The sequence below is a fragment of the Xiphophorus maculatus genome, chromosome 5 (assembly GCF_002775205.1).
Source record: "Xiphophorus maculatus strain JP 163 A chromosome 5, X_maculatus-5.0-male, whole genome shotgun sequence".
NCBI lineage: Eukaryota > Metazoa > Chordata > Actinopteri > Cyprinodontiformes > Poeciliidae > Xiphophorus > Xiphophorus maculatus.
In genome coordinates this window covers 17,546,288-17,563,134 of record NC_036447.1, presented here as the reverse complement: position 1 = coordinate 17,563,134, position 16,847 = coordinate 17,546,288, and the positions used below count along the sequence as shown (strand labels likewise).

General features: G+C 38.3%; 1 protein-coding gene across 1 annotated transcript; it reads right to left on the bottom strand.

The window, feature by feature from the left end:
- Window positions 1–813: 813 nt before the first annotated feature.
- Window positions 814–13,483, bottom strand: LOC102228369 (multidrug and toxin extrusion protein 1-like). Its single transcript, XM_005803068.2, has 16 exons — window positions 13,225–13,483; window positions 10,828–10,929; window positions 10,056–10,124; window positions 9,321–9,469; window positions 8,148–8,190; window positions 7,911–7,955; window positions 7,718–7,815; window positions 7,531–7,628; window positions 6,763–6,944; window positions 6,525–6,633; window positions 6,326–6,401; window positions 5,897–5,966; window positions 5,672–5,804; window positions 5,490–5,584; window positions 3,768–3,831; window positions 814–2,291 (listed from the first exon to the last, which is right to left on the bottom strand). Exons 1-16 carry the CDS (start codon window positions 13,399–13,401, stop codon window positions 2,068–2,070), a joined length of 1,734 nt encoding a protein of 577 aa, XP_005803125.1. The 5' UTR covers window positions 13,402–13,483; the 3' UTR covers window positions 814–2,067.
- Between the last annotated feature and the right edge of the window lie 3,364 nt (window positions 13,484–16,847).

Below are 16,847 nucleotides of genomic sequence, written 5' to 3'. Positions count from 1 at the left end.
AGGCAAAAATGAAAAATATCCTGTTTTAAAATCGATGATCACTGTTATATTGTCCTAGGGTGAAAAATGTGGACGTTCACCCTAACCTGGATATATGATCCATGATTAGCTTCTTGAAAATCTGATCTGACTTTAATAACAGCGTCAGTGGAGAACAGGATTGTATTTCTTTTCAGGCATGTGGAGACATTTTTCTATGATTAGTCTGTGTTTTTCAAGGTGTGGCCATTGGAAGAATTGTTTGTAGGAAAGAATGTCAAATGTAGGATCTTATTAGAAAATGTGCTTTCCTCTGCTTTAGCCCAGACAAACTTAATTGCAGTTATAGATTTTTATGAAAATGGTTAAAATATTTGGCTCTTAATATGGGCATAGAATCACAAACGCTGTTTACTTGATGTAAAAAAGACAACTATCAAAAACTTTAGAATAAAGGTGTTGCGTTTCAAAAAACGCATTGAACAGTTATTTTATATGCACATATATGAATATATTTACCCCTAGGTATACAGTAACTGAGCATACCACATGACACTTTACTGGCTGCAGCTGTCCACAGTTAAGGTGTAATGTCTTGCATTTGGTTAATGACTGACCATCTGACTTTTACGTACTTATAGATATTTGTACTTTAAAGCAGAACTTTGGGGGCCAAACAGGTTCATCTGGTTACCAAAGAAGCCAAGAAACAGACGCCACTGTGTTTTGATTTTTTAGTTAATGCAGTGTCTCTTCAACTTGCACTATGGAAAAGTATGAACAGTTATTAAAAAGCCAGATTTTCGTAAACTCAAAAACAAGACAATAAAAAAATCACTTCAAACTTTTTCCACTTTTAATGTGTCATTTATCTTGTACAGTTCAGCTAAAAAAAAGAGAAACAATTCCTTTGGTACAAATAATATAAAATGTTTGCAATAACTGATGAACAAGTCTCCACATTGTTAAGCTAATACTTTGTTGAGAAATCTTTACTTGAATTTCAGCATTCAGTTTTCTTGGGTGCACACCTAATATCAGTGATAGTGAATTTTAATAATTCAAAATAAAGTCTTTTGCTTTAGTTGAAGCCATAATTTCTAGAAAGGTTATACAAGATTACCTACTCTAGAAAGATACCAGTCAGGAGAAGGGTACAAAATAATTTGACATTGTATTAATAACATAACAATTGCACAGTGAAGACATCATAATTCTCTCTCACTCTCTAAAAAATATAAAAACTATACTTTTGTCAGTTAAGGCACTCTTTATGTTAGGTTTACAGTTCATCAAGTCATATTTATGTTACACACTTTATTCCCACCTTTGGTTGTATTTTATGCACTCAATCTTCAACATGATATAGATGCGCTCTATGCTGGTTCTATAAATGCCTTACAGCCTGTGTGGTGTGTGATAATTAAAACTTATCAAAGCTGCTACTCATAAACCTGGTTTCAACTGGGCAGTGAGGATGTACTACCCTATTTAACTTTTAAGTGTGCTAAATTATTTCACATTCTTTAAATGCACAGTTGCTTTGCTACTTGTGCAATATGCAAAGCATAGCAATTTTTAACTTTTAAGTGATTTTGGTATGACAGCAATACTGACGACAGTCCACCAAATCTTTAACACGTTCCAGAATAAGTAAACTACAATCCAGGGCATCAACCTCATAAACGTCAGCAGCATTAAGCTCTCTCATCTTCCATACCACTTAATTTAAAAAAACAATTTTAGAACAAATTTATAAAATTAAAAATACACAATAAAATCAAGTACATGTTGGAGACTTATCATTCATTAGTGTTAAAGACCAGCTTTTACTGAAACAGTTTATGCTAAAATGCTCACTCCAGCATTTTAGTGAGGAAGTGTGAGTAAAACGGCAAACACTTATCTGATGTTTCTAAAATAAGTTTGGCTTGGTTTGGCCTCACTTACATTTGTTCAGCATGTGACTGAGATGTTCACAAGAGAAAGTGAGGCCATTTTAACCAAAATAAGATGCAGCCAAACTTTGTCCCATCAGACCCCCAACACTCATGAATTTGACCGCCACCTTGACACCATCAGGAGGGATCACTTCAGCATTTTAGTGAGGAAGTGTGAGGCCACAATTCCTGCAGCGAGGATGATGAACATGACTAGCACCGCCAGCCCTCGCCATAAAACCAGCTGAGTCCCCGACAGGACGTCCCCCACTGTGGTGGTGGGTTTACTCTGCTCTGAAGGATGGGTCTCCTGGTACACATGGTCCTCCTCATCACGAGATGCTGCAACACCAACCTGGCTCTGGTTGCAGGCTGAAATTTAGATTTAGTTTTTAGGTTTAGAGATTTTATACTAGGACACAAGTTCAAAGAAATAAGTTTGAAATCACTTATCAAATGTGCTAGTTTGATCGTTTTATGGGCTCAATTCTCTTCTTTGACAATTTACACCACCTACATGTTGAAACTTTGTCCCTTTCTTATTATGTTTTACCTGTAAAAAAAACCCCGTGAACTTGATCCTTTCTGTATTAGTAAATCTGTCTTTGTAATCAAACGTTTCCATAAGACAGAAATAGTAATAAAATTTTTCAAATCTCAAATTTATTCTCTCATATATGTTTGGACCAGTTGAAATAAAAAATGATGACTCTAAATCAAATCAAAATAGCTATGAGAGATCTCCTGCTAGTCGATACTGTCTGTCAGAGTGATAATCACTTTTCCCTACATAGAAACCTAGCTTAACTTGTCAGTTGTCAAAGTAGCTACAAAATGATTCCTTGATGGATTATAACTGGGTCAACATTGCTGAATATTATGCATGAAACCACCAAAACTAGAAAGGTGGAATATTGCATAGGTGAAGAAATGACCAGATTATTTTGTTTATGTTTTCTAAGTTAGTAAAGAAAATTCTAGAATGTCCCTGAAAATATTTACATATTTGTAAAAATGTGCAAATGGGAAGAGCAATAATGTGAAAATTATCCACCATGTGCCTAACAATCTTTTCAGAAGGGAAGGAGAAGTTTGTGTGCGGCTTGGTAATTGTGGCTTAAGTGTAAAAGCACTTCGGGTGATAGAGTATCACTAGAAAAGTGCTACATAGATACCGTTTGATTTACTTAAAATGTGTAAGCATACAATTTAGGTCAAAATTTTGGATTAAATAAATGTAAAGGGTTTATTTAATCCCCAGCATTTAGGGTACACGAACTACAGTCAATTTACTAAAAACAGCGCAGCTTTTATTTCAGCAGGTCAAACTACAAAATAAATCAGGATTACGCACGTTTGCGATTTCCCAACTGAATACATTTGAATAAACTATGTTTAAAAATTTCCATTTATAATGAATTTCACTGAGAGAGGTGGCGCTCTGCCAGGAAGTTGGGTTTAACAATGTAACAGATGGGATAACGAACAAGTTCGACAGCCAATGCTTGCGTAACATCTGAAAAACTTTACCACATTCAGTGCGGTTCAACCATATGTTACTAACATCTTCCTGAAAACTTATATGCAGCTGAATGTAATTTCTGCTTGAAGTGTCTTTTAGCAGCGGAAATTCCACGCGCAGATCACATAAATCCAGACAGGAAAAGTGCAAAAACTAGCCCTTCCTATTGACATTGTAAGTATAAACATTATTATTTCCATGTTATTTTTGCTCAAAGGACAGTCCAACAAAAAAACAGCACCACACATCACTTATACAAGTTCTCGAACTTGTATAAGTTCTCAAACTTATACAAGTGATAATAAGATTTGTGTTTTCCAACTCACCTGAATTTTCCATCTTGGTCATATCTTTTTCTTCTTTGCTCGGCACTCCTGCCCTCACAAGAGCCTGAGCAAAGACATGGAGCTTTAGTTAAAAGTGTGGATCGTATTTTTAAATCATTTTCTTATCAATATTTTTATGCTGCAAGCTTTGCACACATCTGTGCAGGTTAATCCTTTAAGAGTTGCTCTCTCTCTCTAACGCACCCTAACAGCTGATCAATACTGCATCTTGATAGAATGTGGATGGTATTTTGAGGATCTGAAAGAGCATTTCTACGGTGCCCTTCCTATGCATGATGTAATGCAAGACTTCACAGGCAGTTTGGAGGATGTACAGACGTCTGTGGAGTTGTTGTGGTACTTCATTATTGTCAGCATTTCCTGGGGTGACATTGACTGGCATGGGTCTGATGATGAAATCAGAGAGGAATGATCATCCTCCTCTTGGTCCAATAACAAAACATTTCACAGAGCTGATAAGACGAACATACCGCAATGTTCATGCCACGACAATAACAACAAATATATTCTGCTCCATGCTCAGACTTGTTATAGCAGTTAACTGCATGTGACGAAGGGCGTTGTACATGTAGTCTAGTGTCTAGGAAACTTAGTAGCCTGGTGAAAACCACTCCTTTGCACTACGGTTTGCTTTGTACAGAGGGTCTGGGCTCCCGCCTAACTAGAAACAATTACTTCCTGGAGACGTGGGTTCTGTTAAAATTTGAAATGTTACCCAATTGCTAACGTTGGACTGTGATTTGTTTTGATGAGTCAGTTTGACATTATGAAGCTTAACAGAAATTGCCTGCATTATAAACAACAACCCTTCTTTGCTAAGAGAGAAGTACTGAGCCGAACGAGACAGCTGTTAATGTTAAACAATATTCAGTATTTGGAATCTAGGAAGCCTAGACGTGTGGCCAACACAGACTGAACAGCTTCTTCAGTTTCCTCCGCTGCCATTGCTAAAACTACAGGCAGATCATGATTGTAAAACCGTGCAAAAAAATCAACATCATTGTTCACAACTTTTCCTTCTGTTTGCTGATTGGCCCGTTATGAAATCTAATGGAGGTCATCCAAGTCAATGGGAGAAAGCCCAGACTGTGCAATTAGCGACAAATGAATCGAACGGAATAATGCAGGAAGGCAAAGACCAGGTTAGTAACCGAGGGAAGCTATGAAACTTTTAAGCCTATAGTTTCATTGTAAAATGCTCTTTATCTTGTGAACTACCATCTTTATTTAAGAGAAGCACTGGTCTTCAGTGATGAGTAGTGCAGAGGACAAAGAAGATCAGAGGAAGCGTGGTGGAAAGCGTAAAAAACAGCTCAAAGAGGCAACACAATTCCTCAGAGCCTTGCTGTGATCATCTCACAGCGATGCGCAAAAAATACATATATTTTGGATTTTGTGTGCATTTTTCCTTCTCACTCCTTTTACCATCATGTGCAGACAGCGCCATGAGACAAGTTTCATTTATTGCATAGGTAGCCAATTTCTGCAGCTCTGTATTACATGACAGAGGTGGAGTTTTGAATGGAAGCAGCTGTTTAACTTCACCATGATTTCCTTCCCGATTCTCCAAATTGAGATTACTCCAGCTGCCAACTGCTGTGGGTAATATACAATTGATTACTCTCTAGAGAAGATAGAATCAAACCCATTTCGTTATCTAATTATATGGCTGCAGATTAATTGGGTAAATCTTTTAATCACCTCTTTTACAGCCTTCTCCCAGTTAAGCTTGGACACATATATGAGGAAGAAAATCGACTGCATCAACACACAGACTGTAAGTCCCGTCCACAGGCCTATTAAGGAGAGAAGACAACAGAGTTTGCGCTGAGCTGAAGGTTAACGGTTCATTTCAATACAACACACAGCGACTGATTTCCTACCTATAATCCCCATCTTGGCTGCAAACATCAGGGAAACGCCAATGGGGAAACCGATGAAGTAGTAGCCCACCAGGTTACACAGAGCACCAATCAGCTGCTTACCGGCTCCTCTGAGGACACCTCCAGTAACACCCTTCCAGGAGGACGTGGTGATTTGGTCAAGTCACATTTTTCACATGCAAATACTACTGTAGTTTGAAATTCTGCAGTGAAGCTATCACCTACTGCGACAGCATCACACAGATGTGTGAAGCAAAAGATGATCATGACGTCAGAAACTCTCAACAAAATATCTCTACAGGAAGAAAAAACAAACAAACAAGCATACGGTATATGAGTTTATATGTAAAAAAACATGTCAAAAAAGCAGAAAATCTGATAAACAGACTCAGATAAAAAGGAGCAAAATCTTTTGGACAGTGAAACACAATGTTTTGTGTAGTAAAGGAAACACTTAAAAGTTACAAAACATCAACAAGGTGAATAGAACCCAAAAAGATGAGTTGAATAATTATTTTAGCTCTGTTAAATTTGGCATCACCAACAACAAATTTGACATTTAGCATGGAGTGTACTGACTTCTGTAAATCTTTAAGCAGTCAGGCAAGTGGAATGGGATGCAGGCTAACAGTGTTATCTGATAGCTTCACTTACTGATCTGAGGTGAAAATGTACCCAATGATGTCTTTGCAGGCACCAAGAATTGCTCCGACAACACATGCGATTATGACTGAAAAACATCAAATAAGCGAAAGACAACTCTGAATATTTAGAAATCTGGTTGAGTGTTTAGTGCTTGTTTTACACACTGTATGTAACAGAGGTGAGTGAAATTTGCATGCATTGTTCTTACATGCACAGACTATGGGGACTTTGCAGGACAGCTTGGCCTGTTCAATGTTCCCTGCACCAAGAGCATTTCCAACACGAACACTAGCAGCAGCAGCGAATCCTAAAGGAAACTGTTGGAAGAAGAAGATGTGCACTTCAATTTCAAAAAGAAAAAAAAAGTGTTTCAGCTATGTTTTAATTTACTGTGAAACTGAAATGAGAGAAACTCCAGAACGAGGGAACAGTCTTGGAGGAGTTACCATGTAAGCAATAATCGCCAGCTCGTATATGACGGAGTTTGCTCCCAGCTCGACTTCACTGATCACTCCGGCCAGGAATCCTCCCACTTCGAAGATCCACCACTCCAGACAGAGCATCAGCATGCTGGGGATGGCCAGCTGGATGAACGATCCCCACTCCTGGAGGCAGTCCAGCGACCAACCTGAGGGTCAAAACCTTTCATTTATTTGTTTGAAAAACAAACTAATCAATGGATTATCAGGGCCTTGGAAAATGTTTTTAAACTTCAGCATTTTCACATTTTGTCAGATTACAAACACAATCCTCAACATGACCAAAGAAGATATCTTCTTAGGTCATGTTGTAGGTCTTGTAGAGGGAATATAATACATAGGTTTCAAAAATGTTTCTACATAAAATTTTGAAAAGTGTGGCATGTATTTGTACCCAGTTCCCTCTACATTTACCCCGCTGAAGATAATCCTACGTATCCAGTAGTGTTCAAAAGTCACATAATTGGTTACATCTCATTATAAACACAACTATGTATTAGTTCTGCACATCAAGTGTTTCTTGTTTCTTGTAGGGTGGCTATAGGAAAACCACTGTTGAAAGAAATTATACATTTTTTTATTTTTATACTTTTTATCTATAGAACACTGCAAACATGTAAAAGAGGATCCTGTCAGACAAGGCCAAAAATAAACTTTTAGTCTACAAAAAACAAAAACAAAAACAAAAAAACCCTGCCTTTTTATTGTCCCCAAATACAGCAGTAATAAACTGACCTCCCCATGTAGCCTTATGGAGACCCTTCAGGCAAATGTAAGCAAACAAGATCACAGCCAGCACATACTGGGAGATAGCATTAGCTACTGCAGACCCACTGGAAGGTAAAACATAAAAAAGATATTAGGATCATAAAGAAGCCCATTCAAGTATAATAAAACTAATGGAAGCTTTTCAAAAACGTACGCAACACCCATATTCAGAGGATACAGGAACACATAGTTGATTATTGCGTTCAGGACATTTCCGATTGCTCCAGTTATAACTTGAGGCCATATAATTCCCTGTAAACATCACAACGTATTCTTAGAGTTACTTTTATTAAACAGACTCTGATTTTAATAACGTTGTTAGGACTGTGTGCTTCAGTAAACCGTACCTGGTTTTGGAGGTACCTTCCCTGCAGCTGGTACATGAAGGCAGCCTGAAGAAAATAACACAGTGCTGCATTAAAGCTTCTTTGACATGTAAAAAGAACAACGCTAAGATTACTGACTAAGCAACTGGACAACTTCCCTGCAACAGATGAAGCTTTAGTAATTGTGACTCAAGAACAGGTAAGGTATTTTAAGTTTCAGAAACAAACTTGTTAAATGAACTGAGTACTGAAACTCACTGGTAAAGCAGGCATGAATATGTTCACATACATCTGCGAGAGTCTTCAAGTGGGAAAAAAAAGAGAGCAGAAGAGTGACCGTGACAAATATGCAAAACAAGTCAACATTTGTAGATAAAAACATCAGACAGGTACAGCTCAACAAATTGAAATATTGTTTTAAAAAAAACACAACTTTTTTCAATAATTCAGTTAAAACAGTAAGACTCATATATTATGAGCTTTCATTAATAACAGAGAGATTTATTTTTATTCATTATTTCTGATTATTTGGGGAATAAAACACAAAATATTTAGTTTCTTAGAAATTGAAACATATTTGTGTTTCAAATCAGGATTTGAAACACAAAAGTGCTGTGGTGCGGCATGCGTAATAATGGAGAATACCGGTTGCCTTGACATCTTTACTGCAGACAGCCACTGGCCCCTTCCACAATAATGGTAAGCAGCAACAAAAGATTGTTGCTAGAGAAGCTCACTGTTCACAAATGGCTGTATGCAATAAATTTACAGGAAGAAAATTTTTTTCTAAGAAAAAAGTGTGATGGAAAATCTGCTTACTTCCTTTCCAGAAAAAAAGGTAGCGTTTCAATACAACTATATGTGCATTTTCTGGACTGGCAACCTGTCCATAAAATGATTCTCGTTCATTGTTTTGTTTTTTTTTGTGGAGATCTATTATTTTTGTGGGACTCCCATAATCTACATATTTTGGCATCTTGTACCAATGTTTTATTAGATTTCCTCCTGTTGCAAGACTTTAATTTCCATTCCTCATCAAAAAATTAAGTGACAAGATTGAGTATCGGTTTGTTTTGCTGCATGTAATAGATTGCAAATAGTAGCTGTAGATTTTGTATAAAAATTATATAAACATATTTGCATGTTTTGTGATTAAATATTTGCTAGAAAACAAAAATAAAAGATGGAATACATTTTTTTTTAAATAACCACAATATTTAATCATTTGAGTGGCTTTGACAGTTAGGGTTTTTCAAGAGGTCAGAAGCAAAAGGTTTGGGAACCGCAGACCTTTTCTGTTAAAGAAGAGATTCTGCAAACTTTGCAAGGTAGAGGTAATGAATAAACAGAAATGGTAACGCTGAAAAAGAACAATTGCTGATTAAAGGGATTCATTATGTGACCCTGCATGTGGTGCTGCAGAGAGCTAACCTGGCAACCTGTGGACTCTGCTTGACAGCCAGCAGGAGGGGCTCAGTGTTGATGAGGACGGCCCAGCAGGGGAAACAGGCCAGCAGCAGAATCAGAACCCCCCTCTGGAGAATCACACCCACACGCTTCAGGTTACCGCTCCCGTAGGTCTGCGCGAAACAGGCAGACAGACGTTCAGCTAAAACACCACGACTGCTGCAACAAGAAAAGGTGTGAGAGATCCCATCCATTTTCTGTTCACCCTTGTCCCTAATGGGGTCGGGAGGGTTGCTGGTGCCCATCTCCAGCTACGTTCCAGAGGCGGGGTACACCCTGGACAGGTCGCCAGTCAACACAGAGACAGACAGGACAAACAACCATTCACACACACACACTCACACCTAGGGAGAATTTAGAGAAACCAATTAACCTGACAGTCATGTTTTTGGACTGTGGGAGGAAGCCGGAGTACCCGGAGAGAACCCACGCATGCACAGGGAGAACATGCAAACTCCATGCAGAAAGACCCTGGCCGGGAATCGAACCCAGGATCTTCTTGCTGCAAGGCAACAGTGCTACCAACTGCGCCACTGTGCAGCCCTGTGGGAGATCCCGGAAAGCTAATTTGATCCAAACGCTCACCGCTGAGCTGTTTCAAAGCGGATCCCAGGAAAACCTGGGAACCCAGCTGCAACTGCTGGGACTGACTCGGTTACGTAAATAAAGTGAAAGAACAACCTCTGCTCAGAACAGTACCTGTGATATGAGCGTATCGCAGGTTAACGACAAACCAGTGCCAATGGAAATACCGGCGACGTTAACCACCTGCAGAAATACAAAAAGATACAGAATGCAAGGTAGAGAAAACACAATACAGTGAACCCTCGTTTATCGTGGGGGTTGCGTTCCGAAAAGAACCCGTGATACCTTTATTTATTTTTTTTACAATTATTATACTGCATAATTAAATACTCTACATTGAAACCAAAAAACAAAACCTGTTTTCATACCCAAGCATTTTTTTAAACAAATATAACGCTTTTTTTTTTTTTTTTTTTTTACAAATAACTACAGTAAAATAATCATTTTAAGAACAGTAGGACAAATTGTGACTCGCGTATTTCACTGTTCCTGTGACGCTGCATCCTGACTCCGCTCTCTAGTGTCTTTTTCTTCTGAAGTCTGTGGTGCAGGTGTGTTTTTTCGAGAGAAGAACATAGTTATAGTTGGGGTTTTTTTCTTCTGGGCAAAAAACATTTACCAAAATTTGCCAAGCTGTATTACGTCTATTTAAATACCGTAACGTTATTGGCACACAGGTCGAGAAGAAGCGCGGAGACTATTTAGCCAATCAGGACGCAGAATACACGGTGAAAAAAAACTGCACAAAAAAAAAAAAAAAAAAAAAATCCGCGAAGCAGCGAGGCCGTGAAAGGTGAACCGCGTTATAGCGAGGGTTCACTGTATCAAATACAAGGTTGGATGAACCAAAACAAAAAGAAACCAGGATTCCAGAAAGTCTCCTTACCGCAATCGACAACGAAACCCCGGCTAGTTCAGTTTTTCCCAGGTGGCCGCAGAACACCATGCTGACAAAACTGATCATAAAGATCATCAGCTGGGAGATTACCTGAAATATATAAATACATATTTATATATAACCGGAGCTTGTGCATGTCAGACACATGAAATGAATGAAAATGAAGAAATATCTCAAAAGTCGTGAAAATCTCAACAGATTTTGTTAAATGTTGAAATGTCTGTAGGTCACTATAGGTCACTTTAAACGTAAACAAAACATGTAGAGAATTGGTTGCACACATTCATGTCAGGTTAAATTTGCACATTTTCCATTTGTCTTTAATCTTCAATTTTAGATGTTAGAAATTATGATTACACACAACTTAACTTTTGTTGCAATATGTACAGAGTTCACCTGAAATAAAATATCCTGAATAATCTTCAGTCTCTTCCATGTCATACCACATGTTGCAAGGCTTATCCCTTTGCATGAGGGACAGCCCAGTCTTTTCCCTTGGACTGCTTTCGACTTACAATCTACATTATACGTATGCAATTTTTATAAATATGATTTAAGATTCGTCCTGAATGCAGTAGCTGAGCAGAATGCTCTTCTGTATCATCTGGAAACAGAAACACGTTCAATGCACAACAATCTGTTGCTGTCTTAGAAATGGATAATTTCTTGTAAGGCAAAACTTAAAAAGAAAAAGAAAAGAAAATAAATCATAATTTCAATTACAATTCCATTGCAATGGAGGGAGTCAAGCTAAAATCAGGGAATCAAGCTAAAATCCAAGTTTAAACAACAGCCAGGTTGGCAGCAGCTTAAACAGTCAACATGGTACATGGCAAGAGTCTTGGCAAAGTATTTCTTCTCTCAGAACTGTTTCACTTATTGTGAATTCACCATCGCAAAGTGGTAGATTATGAAATTCAAGCAAGACTTTACTGGGTTTTCAAACCATTCACACACATAAAATGTGGCACTACATGTCTGGCTTGGAGAACTGGAAGTAATAAGAAACCCAGTTTTAACTTTGTAAAGTTTGGGGGTGTCTTAGTCAGGGGAGAAAAAAAATCTGTCTTTCCGATGGAAATGTACAAGATATGTAAGATAGAATACTAACACGCCACACCTCTGAACTTCTTCCTCAAAAATGGTTAATATCATGTTATTGGTATGCTTCTGCCATCTAGAGGACACCAAAAACATGTGCAAAAAGTTTCTTTGGTCACATCATGACTGTGATTACATTTTTGGTCCATGTGCAAAATGTGGAAAACTAACATACGTAGCTCACTATTACTGCAGAGAAGCACAGTGGTGTCAGCATCATGCTGTGGGTATGAGCGTTTTAAATAGAAATGGAGAGTGTGATTCTGATGGTATATGAATGGGAAATAGAATAGAATAGAATAGAGTTATCTATCCTTTATTTTCCTTCAGGTATGTCAGCATTAAAGTCACAGGCAAGTAGAAGTGACAGATACACTTGAAAATAATAATAATGAAAAGTAAGAAAATAAGAGACTGCAATGAGGTCAAATGTACATAGTAAGGAAAACTATGCATTTATAAAAAAATAGCAAGCGCAAATTTGAATAAATATTGAACTGAGTTAAATATTTTGATAAATTATAAACTGTGCATTTGTTTATATTTATAAAACAGAAAAACAGTCTATTTAAGGGGCTATCCTGGAAAAAAAACAGTTAAAAGATGCAAAAGACATAAGACAGAGTTCTGAAGAACAACATAAACGTACCAGAGCTGATGCAAAAAGTTAGAGCAATGCATATTCATTTGGTACAAGGACATAAGTCCACAATAAGTGGCAACAATGGAAAATTGCTGCTCACAGATGCTCTAAATATAATTTAACTGAACTAAACCTCTAAAACCCTGCTAGAGACATAGTGTAAAAGATCAGACATTCTAGATTTTTATTTGTACATAGTTGTACTCTAATTTATGTTGATGTACATACCACGGTCTCTTTTACAATCCAAAGAGTATTTTTTATCCTCTCGCTAGCGAAATAAAACTTGTGTGGAGTGACAAATATTTAATGAACTTTTGAGAGACATAAATTTAAACTTCTATTATTATTATTATTTTTTTGTCATTTTTGAAGATCCACAATTTCATTTATATTTTTAAGCTTTTTCTAATAAAGAAAAAAACATGAAACCGTTGTAAAAAGAAAAGGTTGAACTGAAATATTTTAAAGAACCTAACATTTTAACATGTCCTGTTATGGCAGCTTAAATAATAAACAGAGTTGTTGAAACATGTGCAAAACTAACAACGCTAATATTGTGATTTATGGCGTTAGACAAAAGTGATACAGTCAACTATACAGCCAACCAATCACTGAACGAATACCGCACTGAGTCTTACCACCGGTCCCGCCAGTTTGAACAGCTGTGCCAGCTCATTTCGGTACTTTTGCGGAACAAAGTCCCGTATTCTCTTCAGGCAGAAGCCGCAGCCTTCAGCGGGGTCTGCTTCAGCTGCTTTCAGGTCCACCTTCACTCCCTCGGTGTGTGTGGCCGCTGCTTTGCCCGGACCGTCCATAGCTGACTTGCTCCCAGCCAAGGTTGTGACTCTGGACTGACTCCTGTCCTGCGGGTGTCGGTGGTCAGACAGCAGCCCTGGAAACGTGAGCGGGATGTTTTACCAGAGGAAGGCCGCGGGAGGGGCCGGAGCTGTGCTGTGAGTGGACGACTGTCCGCAGAGCCAGCCACCCCCTGCTGCTGTCATGGTGGGTTCAAGTGCGCACGAGAGGGTCAAGTTAACGGGTAATTAAAATACCAAATATCTAAAGCTCACAAAATAACATATTTAAAAACCTAACCCTCAAATCATGTCCCCTCTCTCTCTCTCGCTGTATATATATTTGTATACTTATATTTGAAGTCCAGACCTTTTACACCTATTGAAACATTGATAGTGAGCCACTATCTTACAGCCTTTACATTTATATTGAATCATGAACACTTAAGCATGTCCACAAAGGGCACATCTTCTGAATTCAATTTACAAATGATGTATTCCAAAGGGAAATTAAGATTTAACAAGTACTTAAATTGCCAATTCACAAGACTAGTAACAATGCATTATTGAAAATTTTTGTTTTGTTTAAAAATTAGCTTAAATGGTAGAAATGAAACTGGGAAAGCCAACTTAACTTTTTTTTAAGTTCAAGACTATTGTAATTGTGCAGACACTGCTAGAATATCAATGTTTTGTGGCTTCTTTGAAATGATGTAGGTCAGAATTATTATTTTGAGCAATGCTAATCAAAGCCTTTTTATTTTTTAACTAGATGCTTCGACAGCCAGCGGAAGACAGCCTCTTTTCACAGTTCTCTGCAATTCAAAAGAGGCTATCCTAGAAAAATCCTAGTGGCAATATAGCCACTCCAGCTGCCGCTGTCCGGAGCTAAGTCAGCAGTTGGGAAATAAAATGTCTGCAAAAGGCCTGTACACATTTGTAAAGCTAAACAGACAAAACATATGGTCATGCTTGGAAATAAATAATCAAGAAAGTGATCCTGAAAGCCATGTGGACACAGAGTTTGACTCAGGCACCACTGCTGGTGTTCCATCGAAGGCGCTGACATCTCCCTGCGAAAGATTCATGATTCATGCCAGGAACCCTTCGTGCACAGATTTCAAAAGAGTTGTGTGAGGGTAGGATGGAACCAGCTGTATGGAGGTCAGCAAAGGCATCAGATTTTATGGATATTGGAGATCCCGAGCCAAGCCACCTTCCAAACCTGGCAACCTTACGAAAAGCCAAACGGGAGAGAAAAGATTTGGAGTTAGGCGACAAAGACCCCATTCTATCTTTGCAGCTATTAAAGTATAGCACACCTAACAGTGGCAGTATAAGAGATATTGGTCTGGATACATTCTTCTGTCACTATTGGAGTCAAACTCAGATACATGTTTATAAGGCACTGACCAAAAAATGTCCCTCAGTAGTTTGCTTTGATGCAACTGGTTCAGTTGTCAGAAAACTGGCACGACCAAATGGTACAGCTGGCCACATCCTATATCAAGGTGGTACAAGTGGTACAAATGCTATCAGAAAGGCATTATATTAATGCAATTACAACATGGCTGACAGAATGGCTTCATGCAGGCGCAGCTGTACCAAAGGAATCTGTGAGTGACTTTTCCCTGGCTATTCTTGGTGCTTTGGTGAAGGCCTTCACTCCTCTTTCTAACCTGAAGTCATTTATTGATGAATGCTTCGGTGTGCTACTTGGGAACCAGTCCGCAAAACTTTCTCCCTGTTACATCAGGGTTGATGTTGCCCACTGCATAAAGATAGTCTGCCAGTGGGAGTACCTGAAAAACAAGTCACATCGTGTCAAAGACTTCTTTGTCAGGGGAATAGCAAAGCTTCTTCAATCACAAAGCTTGGACCATGCAAAGCAGCTAATGCATGCCATCACTGTCGTGGCTCTCAGTGAGGCAGAAGGTGATGACAGTTCTGGAACCCCTCTTAAATCAAGCGTTTACCGCGGCTACACCCTAAAACACTGCTCTTCACAATACTGCCACCTAAACAAAGGACATTTCTGTCCTTCTGGCATGGCTCAGCTTGACACTTCAGTAGAAAAAGGACTCTTCCTTCCACAGTCTCCCTGCCTCCAACCACTGCAGAATGAATCAGAATGTCCATCTGAATTCAAAACAGGAGCCACCACCTCAGGAAATGTTCTCTGCCCAGGAACCGTTACTCACGGCTACAGCATTGGAGAAATAGCATGGATTGACACTGACCTTCCATATCCAACTGAATTTGCCTTGAGTGAATTTCCCTCCATTACCGTTCTCCAAGGAAAAACATTAACTTTCACAGCAGTCGTCACTTTCCGGGGAAGCTTGACCAAAGATGGCCTGGGACATTATACTGCATACTGCTGGAGAACTCCATCTGTGTGGGAGCTTTATGATGACCTGGCAAATGTCATGAAGACACTGTCTGAAAAGAAGAAATACTACCACATGCAGTGCTATACACAGGAGGTCTGTGGGGGAAAAAAATTGAGGGAGAAAGTTTGAAGACCAGACCAAAGGCAAATAGCTTCATGCCATGTTTACACAACCCTGACCAGAATTTATTCTTTTCCTTTTTGCAAGTTCTTATATGGCAAAGCATTCCATATTTTGACTTTCAACAGTTGGGTAAATGTTGTGATATCTCTTTCTGCCCAAATCTCAAATGAAAGCAGTTTTCCATTCAAGACAGGAGAAATTAATTTCCAATCATCAAGACACTGTTTGTTGTAGTTTCAATTGTTAAAGTTCATTGTTCAAATCAACACCATTTCTTATTTGACTGTAAAATTATATTGGATTTTCAAAACAGTCACTTTCATGGTTCATTACTTCTCAATTAGGATAGAAACCCTTTGCCTCACAGTACAGATATTTGGGTGTCAATAGCAAACCAGAAGGCACATGTGTGCAAGTTCATACATCACAAAAAAAAAACTTACTAGAAATATTGTCCTACTATAACTGTATTGATTATGCCATGACTTCTTGACATAATCAATACTCTGGATTTGTATTCTCATTATTATATTTCACTATGCTCTCTTAAATAAACTTATTGGGGGAGAGTCTTTCAACCTCCTCATTATATCGATATAGCATTATATCTATCATTTTAAACATGGTCAAAGCTTTAGTCTAATTTATCTACTGCATTTTCCTCTTTAAGAAAATAAAATGTCTTTTTCCCCTGTCTTGGACAGCTTACACACTTTGTTGTAAAGCAGGAGTAAGACAAGATCAATATTTGATTTCCTTTCAGCCAATTTTTCAGTCTGCCTGTAATGGGCAACTTTGACTGTCCTCAAACAGTTTCAGCCTTTTTCACATCAGCCATCTGGATTTTGAATGAGAAAACGAATCACACAAGTAAAGACCAATTGAAATGTAAACAAAAATATTTATACCGTATTTCTGCTTCTGAATGTTCTAGACATTATACTGACTCAT

What these genes read in the sequence shown, in the direction of transcription:
- LOC102228369 (XM_005803068.2), bottom strand. Translation starts at nt 13,401, where the DNA reads ATGGACGGTCCGGGCAAAGCAGCGGCCACACACACCGAGGGAGTGAAG. An exon ending in CCATAAGGCTACATGGGGAG is followed by an intron (nt 6,945 to 7,530) that starts GTCAGTTTATTA and finishes TTTGACCCTCAG; the next exon opens with GTTGGTCGCTGGACTGCCTC. An exon ending in GGGAGAAGGCTGTAAAAGAG is followed by an intron (nt 3,832 to 5,489) that starts GTGATTAAAAGA and finishes GTCTTTGCTCAG; the next exon opens with GCTCTTGTGAGGGCAGGAGT.